We start from the raw sequence: 13612 nt of genomic DNA, 5'->3' as shown, positions 1-13612 counted from the left end.
AGGCTGGCAACTACAAGAGCCAGGGCCTTCTCAGTGGCGGCTCCTTACTGGTGGAATGAGCTCCCGGAGGAGATCGGGGCCCTGCGGGATCTTATGCAGTTCCGCAGGGCCTGCAAGATGGAGCTCTTCCACCAGGCCTTTAATTAGGAGCCACCCACATCACCATCAATGACCACTATTAATATCTGTGGTGGAGGCTGGCGGCAGTGAGACTGAGCCAAACCGCCTAGAATCCTGTAATTGCCTGAGCCTGCATGACATGCTACGCCATCTTGGTTAATAATCACTGAGTGCACTTTATTCGGCAATCGTCGATCGCTTAAATGTTTTAAAAGTTTTAACAGTGTTCAATGTTAAGTTTTAAATGTTTTAACTGTATATGAATCTTGGCACACTGTGCCAGGCAACGTGAGCCGCCCTGCGAAAGCTTACGGGGAGGGCGGGTTATAAATACAATAAATAAATAAAAATAAAATAAATAGATCAGCCAGTCAAGCTCAATTTACTAGTCTCCAGGTGGTGTTCATAATTTAATCCAGGGCTTTTTTGGTAGAAAAAGCCCAGCAGGAACTCAATAGCATAATAGGCCACACCCAACAGCAGAAAATCATTTGCTTATTAGGACACACCCCTGACAGCACAGCTCATTAGCATATTAGGCCACACACCCCATGTTCGCAGAAGTGTGGTCATCCAGACACACTCACCATTTGCTTCTTATTCTGTTTAGGGCTTTTTTGGAGCAGGGACTCCTTTGCATGTTAGGCCACACACCCCTAATGTAGCCAGTCCTAATGATCTCATGCTGTTGGGTGTGGCCTATTATGCTAATGAGTTCCTGCTGGGTGTGGCCAACTCGGGAGCCAGCCGGAACTCCGTTCCTGTGCGTTCCTGCCCCAAAATAGCCCTGATTTAATCTAAAACCCACTCTGGGCTCTTCTTCTGTCTCGCAGGCCAGTTAAGGAGGAGGCCGAAGTAGGTAAGATGGAAGAAAAGAAGAGGGTGCCGGCTATGGTGGAAAAACGTTGCTGTCCTCAGCTAAAAGCCTGGCGGGAAATCCCTGCCTTACGGGCCCCGCAGAACTGTATAAGTTCCCACAGGGCCCTGGTGGTAGCTGGCGGAGAGTTTCACCAGGTCGTGGCCAAGACCAAGAAAGCCCCGCCCCTGGTCGAGGGCAGCTGGATATCTCCGGGCCCGGGGATCACCGGTAGATTGCTCTCAGCAGAGCTGAACGCTTTCCCTGGGACATATCAGAGGAGACGCTCCCGAAGATACACAGGTCCCAGATTGCACCGGCTAGAGCTGCCAAGCCCGCCTTAGGGGTGGAGGGTTCCCTGTTGCTTGCTTGCTGCTTGGAGTGACAGCTGGAGCTGCTTCTTCTTTTTTTTAAAATGCACCCTCGTGTACTTTCCAGAAGTATTTCCCAGAAGTGACAAGGGGTAGATGTGGGAATCGCCAGAAACACTATAGGTCAGTGGACTCAGGGCTCTTTTTGTAGGAAAAGCCCAGCAGGAACTCATTACCATAATAGGCCATACCCAACACCAGGAACTCATTAGCATATCAGGCCACACCCCCATGTTACCAGAAGTGTGGTCATCCAGCCACACCCACCTTTTACTTCTTATTCTGTTTACCTTGTTTGTTGTCAAAACCCAGGGCTTTTTTGTAGCAGGAACTCCTTTGCATGTTAGGCCACACACCCCGAATGTAGCCAATCCGAATGAGTTCCTGCTGTTGGGTGTGGCCTATTATGCTAATGAGTTCCTGCTGGGTGTGGCCAATTTGGAAGCCAGCCGGAACTCCGTTCTTTGCGTTCCTGCCCAAAAATAGCCCTGTCAGTGGTTCTCAACCTTCCTAATGCCGCGACCCTTTAATACAGTTCCTCATGTTGTGGTGGCCCCCCAACCATAAAATTATTTCCGCTGCTACTTCATAACTGTAATTTTGCGACTGTTATGAATCGTCATGTAAATATCTGACATGCAGGATGTATTTTCATTGTTACAAATTGAACATAATTAAAGCATGGTGATTCATCACAAAGACAATTTGTGTTTTCCTATGGACTTAGGCCCCCAAAGGGGTCGGGACCCACAGGTTGAGAACCGCTGCTATAGGTCATCTAGTCCAGCATCCCATTTCCGACACTGAATAGTCAAATGCCACAGGGGGAGCCCACAAGTAGGGCATAGAAGCCAAGAGCTCTCCCTGATGTGACCTTCCTCCTCCAGCACTGGCGTTCAGAGGTTGACTGCTGCTGGACGTGGAGGTTTCCTTAAGTCATCCTGGCTAGTAGCCGCCAAAGGACCTTTCCTCCTCGTGAATCTGTCTAATCCCCTTTTAAAGCCATCTGGGTTAGTGGCCATCACTACTTCCGGGGGCTCCCTCAGACATTACCGCCCTAATCCTTAGGGACATTCATCGCTCAACCTGGCTTAAGAAGAAGAAGAAGAAGAAGAGATTGTAGTTATACCCCGCCCTTCACTTGGAGTCTCAGAGCGGCTTACAAACTCCTTCCCCTTCCCCTTCCCCTTCCCCTTCCCCTCCCCACCGCATATGCCACACCCCCTGACATCACCAGAAGTGTGTCATAAGGCAACACCCACCGCTCAGGCTCCACTGGACTGTTTTGGATTGCTAGGCATTGGGGGGGGGGGAATGTGCAGATCTGTCCTCGCAGAGGAGGGAGAGCTTGGACCTGAATAAAACTTGGTCTGAAAGGTGCCACCGGACTGTTTTGAACGGGGGGGCGGGGGGCTCTGCAACTTACCTGGCTGCTTCTTGCTCTGACTGAGGGCTGCTGGGAGCAGGGGGTGGGTCTTGTTGCATGTGCCCACCCCCTGGGCTCTTTACTGCCGGAGCTCCGCTCCTGTGCGCTCCCGCAGGAAATGACCCCTGCCAATAGAAAAGGCGGGGGCTAACGTTAAAGAATATATGATATAGAGAGGCAGAATGATATTGCAAGAGCCCCGTCTGATCTGGCCCCGCAGAAAACGAAATATACAGTAGCCCCTACAACATATTTAACACTTCTAGAGATTCCGTCACATCGCAGGGCTTTCTCCATGGCCAGATGAAATATCTTCCCCTCAGCAGTAACAGAAGGCTGGTATAAAAAGGTACCATTGGCAGAGCGGCTCGTCCCCTGCAGTGCAGGGAACATAGAATCGATTGAGCATATAATACTACACTGTGGGCAGGGTAAAGATCATCCACCTTATATCAGAGAGGTTTTATGGGTTTTCGGATGTGGAAGCAACCCGGAAACTATTATTTGATCCTAATCCACTGTTCATATTGAATTGTGCTAATTTTCAGCTATACCTCATAAAATCCACAAAGATAAAGTCCAGAAGGAAATTAGAGGTCATGGGAACTTTTATTCAATTATGCTGTAAATCATTTTAGATCTCGTTTGAGTGCTTCAAGAATTGTGGGTTTTACACAGATGTTCTGGACAAGATAACTGAATCCTTAAAATTCTGTATATGGTGGCATCTATAATATTACTGTGGTTTTGATGTAGAGGTTTGTGCTGGTTATAAACCGAATAAATTATACGACTACTACTTCCAGTGGCAGTGAATTCCAGAGTTTAATTGGACACACACAGACATGAAATTGCCTTATACTAAGTCATTCTATTGGTCCATAAAGGGTAGTATTGACTATGACTATTGCTCTGGCATACAGTTGAGAACAGCAACGGTATGGTTAGTCTAAATTTAAATTGTTATGTATTTGCTTTTAACCTGTTGTACACCGCCCTCAGTCCGCCTTGCCGTCTGGATGGTTGAAAAATCTGATACATAAATAAATATATAAATAAATGATCCAAACCTGTCACTGCAAGTTGTAGTATTGCTGTGCCGTTCCCCAATGTTCGGGAGAACGGCGGGTTTTGTAGAGCAATGACGTCCGTCTCCTCTCTTCGCAGGTAATGTTGGAACAGATGCAGGGCGTGATGCGGCTGGAGCTGTCCGGATGCAACGACTTCACCGAGGCGGGGCTGTGGTCCAGCCTGAACGCCCGCATCACGTCCCTGAGCGTCAGCGACTGCATCAATGTGGCCGACGACGCCATCGCCGCCATCTCCCAGCTGCTGCCCAACCTGACCGAGCTCAACCTGCAGGCCTACCACGTGACGGACACGGCCCTGGCCTACTTCACCGCCAAGCAGGGCTACACGACCCACACCCTCCGCCTCAACTCCTGCTGGGAGATCACGAACCACGGGGTAGTCAACATGGTGCACAGCCTCCCCAACCTGAGCACCCTCAGCCTCTCCGGCTGCTCCAAGGTGACGGACGACGGCGTGGAGCTGGTGGCGGAGAACCTCCGCAAGCTCCGCAGCCTGGACCTCTCGTGGTGCCCTCGGATCACGGACATGGCTCTGGAGTACATCGCCTGTGACCTGCACAAACTGGAGGAGCTGGTGCTTGATAGGTAAGGGGGGGGGGCTTACATCATTCTCCTCTCCTCCGTTTTATCCTCACAACTTCCTTGTGAGGTAGGTTAGGCTGAGAGTGTGTGCCTGGCCCAAGGTCACCCAGTGAGCTTCCACAGTACGAGCGGGGATTCGAACCTGGGCCTCCCAAATCCTGGTCTGATGCTCCAACCACTCCCCTGAGCTGGCTGTGTGCATTAGCTGCCCCCTCCGTTTCTTTACAGATTATTTCCCCACCACCACAAGTGTGTACACGTGAGCCTCAAAGGGTAATGTGTGCAGAATACCAACCAGTGTCTCACACAAAGGCAAACCAGACGACAACTGTCAATTTGTGCCTCACGTGCGAGCATCCCCGCAACATCTGTCCGGCCACTGCTGAAATCACAATGTTTATTTATTTATTTATTTGGATTTCTATCCCGCCCTCCCCGAAGGCTCAGGGCGGCTGACAGAGGCATAATGCCAGATAACAACAACAAAACAGTATACATTACTAAAAACACAGAATGGACAATTAAATGAGATTCATAAAAGTCATTTCGGTGCTCCCCTACTCACTTCCGAATTTTAGAACCAAGATGGTGTTCTCGATAGTATAGCTACACAACAACTGCAGTGCATATCATCACTGCCCTGTCGTTCCCTAGGAACGTCCCCCTCCCTCCGATGGTACCCGCACCAGCGGTGGCAATGTGCGGAAATTATAGGGCGTTGATGGCACAGTGGCGGCGGCGGCTCCTATTCGAAAGCCTGGCGGAAGAGCTCCGTCTTACAGGCCCTGCGGAACTGTATAAGGTACCGCAGGGCCCGGATCTCCTCTGGGAGCTCAATTAATCTTGTTAGCTGCCTTGAGCCTGCTTGTCAGGCAAGGCGGGGTATAAATACAAATGATAAATAAATAAATAAAATCTGTATTGTCTGCTCAGCCTGACAGGGGCTCTCCAGGGTCTCAGGCGAGAGGACTTTCACATCACTGCCTGCCTGGTCCTTTTAACTGGAGATGCCGGGGATCGAACCGGGGTCCTTCTGCATTCCAAGCTGAGGCTCTTCCACTGAGCCACGGCCCCTCCCTAAAGATCCAACAAATGGGTTTTCAGGAGTCAAAAGGCAGTTCCATTGCTTAGCCAATGGCCTAGTCTTCAGTGAGGAAATGATTTGAGTGGGTTGCACAGTTTTACCACCATACAAAAATACTGCATCCACATAGAAGCCTAGGGTGGTGGAGAGGACCTGTGACCAGTGTGTTCCCTCTCAGCTGAGTGAGTGTGAACGGTAGGATTCTGCATGCCAAGAAATACTTCATAGGAGAGCATTCAACCACATACACATACATCTGTCTTACACCGAATCAGACCCCTGGTCCGTCAAGGTCAGTATCGTCTATTCAGACTGGCAGTGGCTCTCCAGGGTCTCAGGCAAGAGGCCTTTCCCATCCTCTCCTACCTGGTCCTTTTAACTGGAGATGCCGGGGATTGAACCTGGGGCCTCCTGCATGCCAAGCAGAGGCTCTGCCACTGAGCCATAGCCCCCACCTCAGTCATATGAGGCTCCGCTTCATTCCTGAAACAGCACAAGCCCAGCCACAGGCTTGGCCACGTACAGTGAGAGGCAGGCCTGTGTGGTCCCGATAACACAAGACGGATAGGAACCAGAAATTCTGTCTCTCTCTTTTCTTTTTTGCCATCAAGTCAAGCTGACTGGAGCTGCGGTGGCTCAAGTGGTTAAGACGCTGAACTGCGGGGCTGTGGAAGGCCGGTCGTTCAGCAGTTCGAGACCCGAGTGTGCCGCATGACGGAGTGAACTCCCGTCTCTAGTTCCGGCTCCTGCCAGCCTAGCCGTTCAAAAGCAAGACATTGCAAGTAGATAAATAGGTACCGCTTCGGTGGGAAGGGAACAGCGTTCCGTGCGCCTTGGTGTTGAGTCATGCCGGCCACATGACCACAGAAACGTCTTCAGACAGCGCTGGCTCTTCGGCTTGGAAACGGAGATGAGCACCGCAACCCTAGAGTCGGATTCGACTGGCTTTCGAGCAAGGGAAGCCTTTACCTTTACCTTTTACAAGCTGACTTGTGGCAACTCTTAGTGGGGTGTTCAGAGGTAGCTTGCCATCGCCTGCCTCTGCATCACGACCCTGGTATTCCTTGGAGGTGTCTCATCCAAACGGTAGCCAGGGCTGGCCCTGCTAAGCTTCTAAATCAAGCCCGGTTTGATTACCAGAGGAAATACGGATAGATGAGGCAGAAGCAGAGAGGGGAGAGAAATAGGCAAACGCGTCCAAGTATTGCTCTGTTGCAGAGCATGTGTATCTGCGTGGAGCGGGAGGCAGCCTTCCGCCTCCTGCTCTGTCCCTTTGGAGGGGTTACTTCTGGACGGGAGCCACTATCTAGAAACACCCAATGGTTCTCCTTAGACGAGGCACTGCACAGCCCATGACACTTCTGTAATAGCTGCGGTGGCTCAAGGGGTGAAGACGCTGAACTGCAGGCTGTGGAAGGTCGGTCGCTCAGCAGTTCGAGACCCGAGTGTGCCGCATGACGGAGTGAGCTCCCGTCTCTAGTTCCAGCTCCTGCCAACCTAGCAGTTCGAAAGCAAGAAATTGCAAGTAGGTAAATAGGTACCACTTTGGTGGGAAGGGAACAGTGTTCCGTGCGCCTTGGTGTTTAGTCATGCCGGCCTCATGACCACGGAAACGTCTTCAGACAGCGCTGGCTCTTCGGCTTTGAAATGGAGATGAGCACCGCAACCCTAGAGTCGGATTCGACTGGCTTTCGAGCAAGGGAACCTTTACCTTTTTAATCCAATGCTGCCCTCTTGTGAGTTGTCCTGTCATGCACAGGGAATCGGTCCCAGGCTGAAAGAAGCAAGTAGCATTTTTAGCCACAGCTAAAAATGTTTTGTCATTCCTCCCCGTGGCTGAATTCTGTGGGCCTCTGTGTGCCTTTCTGCACATTTCAGGCAGAAGCTTGCTGTGCTCAGTGCGGGCTAGCACCCGAATTGTCTTGAGGAAACCTCCCCAACCGACTCCCGGAATCTTTCACTTAAACGGTTCTTCTCTTTTTAAAAATCCGATCGCATGGTTTTGTACACAGAATCCCTCGGCTTCTCCTGGTCTGGTCTCCTGTTAAACGGGTGCAGGGCTGGGAAATATTCCCACTGGAGACAGTAGAAAGCTATTGTTTGTCAGAATTTACAGCGTGCGGGCTAGCACCTGGATAGTCTTGAGGAAACCTCCCCAACCGACTCCCGGAATCTTTCACTTAAACGGTTCTTTTCTTTTTAAAAATCTGATTGCGTGGTTTTGTACACAGAATCCCTCAGCTGCTCCTGGTCTGGTCTCCTGTTAAACGGATGCTGGGCTGGGAAATATTCCCGCTGGAGACAGTGGAAAGCTATTGTTTGTCAGAATTTACAGCTCAGAACTAGAGAGACCGGTGGTCTGAATCATCATAAGGTTGTTTGGTTTACTTATTGGCTCGGCAGGGGCCACGGCCCAGTGGCAGACTACATGGCCTGCGTACAGAAGCTCCCAGGTTCAATCCCTGGTATTTTGTCAAAGGATCTGAGTTAGTAGGCAATGGGAAAGACCTTTTCCCACCAAAGTTGTTGAAGTACCAGTGCCAATCAATGTTCCGTCTAAGCTGTGGAGTCTTGTGAGCAAAAATTCTACTTGGTGAGCAACTGGCATTAAAGTCGTGATCACGCAGTTTGACTACTTGCATAAATTAATTTGCTCTGGAGGCATACAGAAGCTCCCAGGTTCAATCCCTGGTATTTTGTCAAAGGATCTGAGTTAGTAGGCAATGGGAAAGATCTTTTCCCACCCAAGTTGTTGAAGTACCACAGCCAATGAAAGCAGATGGCAATGTAGCTGTGGAGTCCTGTGAGCAAAAATTCCGCTTTGTGAGCTCCTGGCATTAAAGTTGCGAGCGAGCGATCTGGCTCCTGCATGAATTAGTTTGCTCTGGAGCCATCTTTCCTGAGCAAAGACAAAAATGTGTGAGCCGGAGGCTAAGAAACTGTGAGCTAGCTCACACTAACTCAGCTTAGAGGGAACCCTGGCAAATGGTAGTGATCTAGACGCACTAAACAGCCTCCTTCGATGGATTCATGCGTCTTGGGTTATGTTTGGAAAGTTGCACACATCTAGCACTCAACTATCAAACTCCTGCAACGACACTGTGGTTACCTCTTGTATCGGTGGATGTTTCTCAGCAGATTAGGAAGCCGATATCTTAGAGCAGGTATGTCCAACAGGTAGATCGCGATCTACCAGTAGATCGCAGAGGCGTCAGAGGTAGATCACTTGGTCTCCGGGTTTGACTTACATTTAACCTACATTTAACACAAATAGCTCTGAATAAAAGTTAAAGAAAGTTATTGAGACAGTTAAACGAAGTTATAACTCAATAAAAAATAAAAACAATGTTCGCAGTTCTTTCTGAATCTTCGTCCCTCTGTTTTGTTTCTGCTTATTTTGCTTACCAGTAAATGAAATCTAATTTGAAACTAATTGGGTGCACGCGGTGGAACCCAACTTTAGTGAGTTAAAATCTAATTTGAAACTAATTTGAAACTTTATTTTCATGGTAGTAGATCACCGGCACTTTTTCGCCGGAAAAAATAGATCACTACCTGTTCGAAGTTGGACATGCCTGTCTTAGAGCACTGGTGCTACGTTGAAACCAGAGAGATTTCTGTTCCTGTCGTTACTGAACACTGAGGATCAAGCACACAGCATGAATACTTGAAAAGTATCTTGACCGCAACCTCATAGGTAGCCTGGCAACCAGCGTTCCCTCTAAGCTGAGTGAGCATGAGCTAGCTCACCGTTTTTTAGTCTCCGGCTCACACATTTTTGTCTCAGCTCAGGGAGGCTCCAGAGCAAACTTACTTAATGCAGCAGCCAAATGGCTCGCTCGCAACTTTCATGCCAGTAGTTCACAAAGTAGAATTTTTGCTCACAAGACGCCACAGCTTAGAGGGAACATTGCTGGCAACAGGGTCTAGACCCTTGATGTTCTCTCTCTTCCCTGTTTATACCCTAGCCTCTTGGGGCAAGGATCATATCAGAGTCCCTCATTGTTCCCCGCCCCCTTTCTACGATGCTTACGTCTGGTGTAGTGGTTAAAAGTGGCGGACTTTAATCTGGGAGAACTGGGTTTGATTCCCCACTCCTCCACATGCAGCCAGCTGGGTGACCTTGGGTCAGTCACAAGTTCTCTCAGAGCTGTTCTCTCGGGAGCAGTCCTCAAAAGAGCTCTCTCAGCCCCACCGACCTCACAGGGTGTCTGTTGTGTGGAGAGGAAGGGGAGGAGATTATAAGCTGCTCTGAGACTCTGAGTGAAGAGTGAGTAAAGGGAACAATCTCCTTCTTACCACTGTGATTTCCCACCTCCTCCACAGGTGTGTACGGATCACCGATACTGGACTCAGCTACCTGTCCACGATGTCCTCCCTTAGGAACTTATACCTCCGCTGGTGCTGCCAGGTAGGTGACAAGGATAAGACAGGGTGGGCATGCAAGGAATGTAACTGGCCATTGTAAAAGGACTGCGGTGGTGGGCAATGTTCCCTCTAATTTTCCCCCCTACACACTCCTCCTCATGGAGAACAGGTGGCTACTAGCCATGGTGAGTAAAGGGAACCTCCATGTTCGGAGGCAGGAAACCTCTGGATACCAGTGCCAGGACGCAGCAACATGGGAAGGCCTCGGCCTCTCTCCCCTGTTGCTGGTCCTCCAGAGGAACTGGTTGAGGCCACTGTGTGAGACAAGAGGCTGAACAAGGTGGACCACGGGCCTGATCTAGCAGGGCTCCCCTGATGTTCTTCTCAGGGGAAGGCCTCGGCCTCTCTCGCCTGTTGTTGGCCCTCCAGAGGAACTGGCTGGCCCCTGTGTGAGACGGGATGCTGGACTAGATGAACCACTGGTCTGATCCAGTAGGGCTCTTCTGATGTTCTCATCAGGGAAGGCGTCGGCCTCTCTGCCCTGTTCTTGGCCCTCCAGAGGAACTGGCTGGCCCCTGTGTGAGACGGGATGCTGGACTAGATGAACCACTGGTCTGATCCAGTAGGGCTCTTCTGATGTTCTCATCAGGGAAGGCGTCGGCCTCTCTGCCCTGTTCTTGGCCCTCCAGAGGAACTGGCTGGCCCCTGTGTGAGACGGGATGCTGGACTAGATGAACCACTGGTCTGATCCAGTAGGGCTCTTCTGATGTTCTCATCAGGGAAGGCGTCGGCCTCTCTGCCCTGTTCTTGGCCCTCCAGAGGAACTGGCTGGCCCCTGTGTGAGACGGGATGCTGGACTAGATGAACCACTGGTCTGATCCAGTAGGGCTCTTCTGATGTTCTTCTCAGGGGAAGGCCTCTCTCACCTGTTGTTGGCCCTCTAGAGGAACTGGTTGGCTCCTGTGTGAGACAGGAGGCTGGACAAGATGGACCACGGGCCTGATCTAGCAGGGATCATCTTACATCTGACTCCTCATGGCTGGTACAATCCATGGGCAGTTTTAATTCTGAAGCTCAGGAAACCTGCCATTTCTTTTCCATCTTGGGCTCCTTCTTCAAGTTTTCTCCCGCATCCCCTTGCTCCGCTTCCTCATTTCTGAGGGTCTTCTCAGTCATCTGAGTGTTTTTCAAGGGGAGGGGGGTGACAAACGGTGGCTTCCCATTGACTGTCCCCACACATCCGTAACTTCTCTCTCGTCACCCAGCAAGGAACGGCAATCAATCCAGCCTTTGGCCAAGCAGACTTATTTTCATACACGTGTTTCCAAACGTGGCTGTCTAATACATACATCACATTTCCAGTGTGCATGCCTAAGGGAAGGTATACTCCTGAGGAATGATATCAGGACTATAATATTAAGACCATCTAGGGCTGCCAAGTGGGGGCGGGTGGCGGGTAAACCCCCGCTTTGGAGGCGGAATCGGGCCCCGGGGGGAACTCCGCCCCCCGAAGCGCAGCGTGGCTGCGTCACCAGAGGTGACGTAACCACGTCGATCACGTTGGGGGCATGGCCCCAATCGTCAGAGGGAAAGCTCTATGGTTTTCCCTCCGACGATCGGGGCCACGCCCCCAACATTATTGACGTCCGTGTCACTTCTCGCGCTCGCATCCACATACAGCTCCCGGAACCCGGCGAGGCTCTCCCGCCGGGCTCTAAAAGACACTTGGCAACCCTAAGACCATCCTTATAGAGTGATTCGTTTTATATTTACAGAGCACATGAGTTTCATAAGCTAATCCATCAGATGCTACCGGGACTGTTGGCTGCCAGCTTGTATAATCATCCTTGTCTTAAGCTAGTTTAATAATTGTTCCCTCTCTCTAGGAACTGTAGTTGTGTGCCTTGCATTGTAGGAAAAACAAACACAATTTGAGGCACTGTTGTGTTTAATCCAGGAAAAAAAGTTATTTGTAAAAATAATTAAAAAAAACTTACCTCACCATTGTATGTGGGTCTGGCACATGCCTGAAATCCTTGACATGACCAATGCTCCCTCTAAGCTGTGGAGTCTTGTGAGCAAAAATTCTACTTTGCGAGCTACGGGCATTAAAGTTGTGAGCGAGCGATTTGGCTACTGCATAAATGAGTTTGCTCTGGAGCCATCCATCCTGAGCTAAGACAGAAATGTGTGAGCTGGAGGCTAAAAACCTGTGCACTAGCTCAGACTAACTCAGCTTAGAGAGAACAATGGACACAACATCCTCAACTGGGGGTTCTCACGGTTCAGCGCAGTGACTGTAAATTCTAAAAGGTAATTGAGTTGGAATGGAGCCTTCATCCATGAATCCACATGGCTGAAAAATCCACTAAGGCTCAGGACAGAGATTAGGGATTTCTAATAGAGAATGGTCAGTGTGTTCCCTCTAAGCTGTGGAGTCCTGTGAGCAAAAATTCTATTTTGTGAGCTACTGGGCATTATAGTGGTGAGTGAGCGATTTGGCTACTGCATAAATTAGTCGGCTCTGGAGAAGAAGAAGAAGAAGAAGAGATTGGATTTATACCCCGCCCTTCACTTGGAGTCTCAGAGCGGCTTACGAACTCCTTTCCCTTCCCCCCTCCCCACCACAGACACCCTGTGAGGTGGGTGGGGCTGAGAGAACTCTGACACAAACTGCTCTTTTTCAAGGACAGCTGTGCCAGAGCTTGTGACTGACCCAAGGTCACATCAGCAGGTGCAAGTGGAGGAGTGGGGAATCAAACCCGGTTCTCCCAGATTAGAGTCTGCGCACTTAACCACTACACCAAACAATGACATTCACCTTTTGAAATAAAAACATTTGTAAACATCTCATCTAAGCACAGTTCATATTCTATAAGTAACTTTCTCAATGATATAGAAAGCATCTTCACCCTGATAAAGTGAGATTATTCTCCAAGTAATTGCAACAGTCTAGTTTTAAGCAATGATAAGAATTTCTTTTTATTCAGGCCATTTTAAAAGAACAGACATACAAATGGCATGCCTTTTAATATAATGTGTCATCAAGATGGGTAGCCATGTTAGTCTGTCTGTAGCAGTAGAAAAGAGTAAGAGTCCAGTAGTACCTTAAAGACTAACTGAATTTGTGGTAGGGTAGGAGCTTACATGAGTCACTGCTCACTTCTTCCGTTTTCCCAAGAGAGTGATTATAATCCAGATCACTTTTTAAATTGAAATTCAGGTGGTGATAGCTGAAACATTTTGCTACGCTTTTCTTCCTTAGAGCAAGCCTGGGAATTGTAAAGATGACTTCCCCTAAATCTTCTGCACATTTTTTTAAAAAATACTTAAATTAAACTCCATGCAGTACATCTGTGAAGAATTACATATCTTAGCAGCCCAGAGATCAAGAATAAAGAGTTAAAATCCTCTCACCTATTAATACCATTAAGAAGACAATAATGCCTCTAGCTTGAGATATTAGCTGCTACATAAATGTAGCTTAAACACCATGTTGTGGTTTTGAACATCGCGATAAATGTCATAGATGTGATGTACCTAAATTTTGGTATATCAGACCCACTGAAAAATATTTAGAAACTTTATTTATATATTGCTTCATTTCAGGGGTCGTTTCGTAGGAAAAGAGCTAGGGGAACTCATTAGCATAACTCATTAGCATATGCCACACCCTCTGACATCACTGGAAGTGTGTCATAAGGCCACACCCCC

General features: G+C 49.2%; 1 protein-coding gene across 1 annotated transcript in view; it reads left to right on the top strand.

Moving 5' to 3' along the window:
* FBXL16 (F-box and leucine-rich repeat protein 16) overlaps positions 1-13612 on the top strand; it is a 17128-nt gene that overhangs the window by 1487 nt on the left and 2029 nt on the right. Inside the window, exons 2-3 of the mRNA XM_015425105.1 lie at positions 3941-4449; positions 9857-9941. Of these exons, the coding sequence (XP_015280591.1) occupies positions 3941-4449; positions 9857-9941 (594 nt within the window). The remainder of the gene's footprint in view (positions 1-3940; positions 4450-9856; positions 9942-13612) is intronic.

This window comes from Gekko japonicus, unplaced genomic scaffold (assembly GCF_001447785.1).
Source record: "Gekko japonicus isolate JY-2015 unplaced genomic scaffold, Gekko_japonicus_V1.1 scaffold3418, whole genome shotgun sequence".
Lineage (NCBI taxonomy): Eukaryota > Metazoa > Chordata > Lepidosauria > Squamata > Gekkonidae > Gekko > Gekko japonicus.
This window is presented reverse-complemented; position numbering and strand designations above follow the sequence as displayed.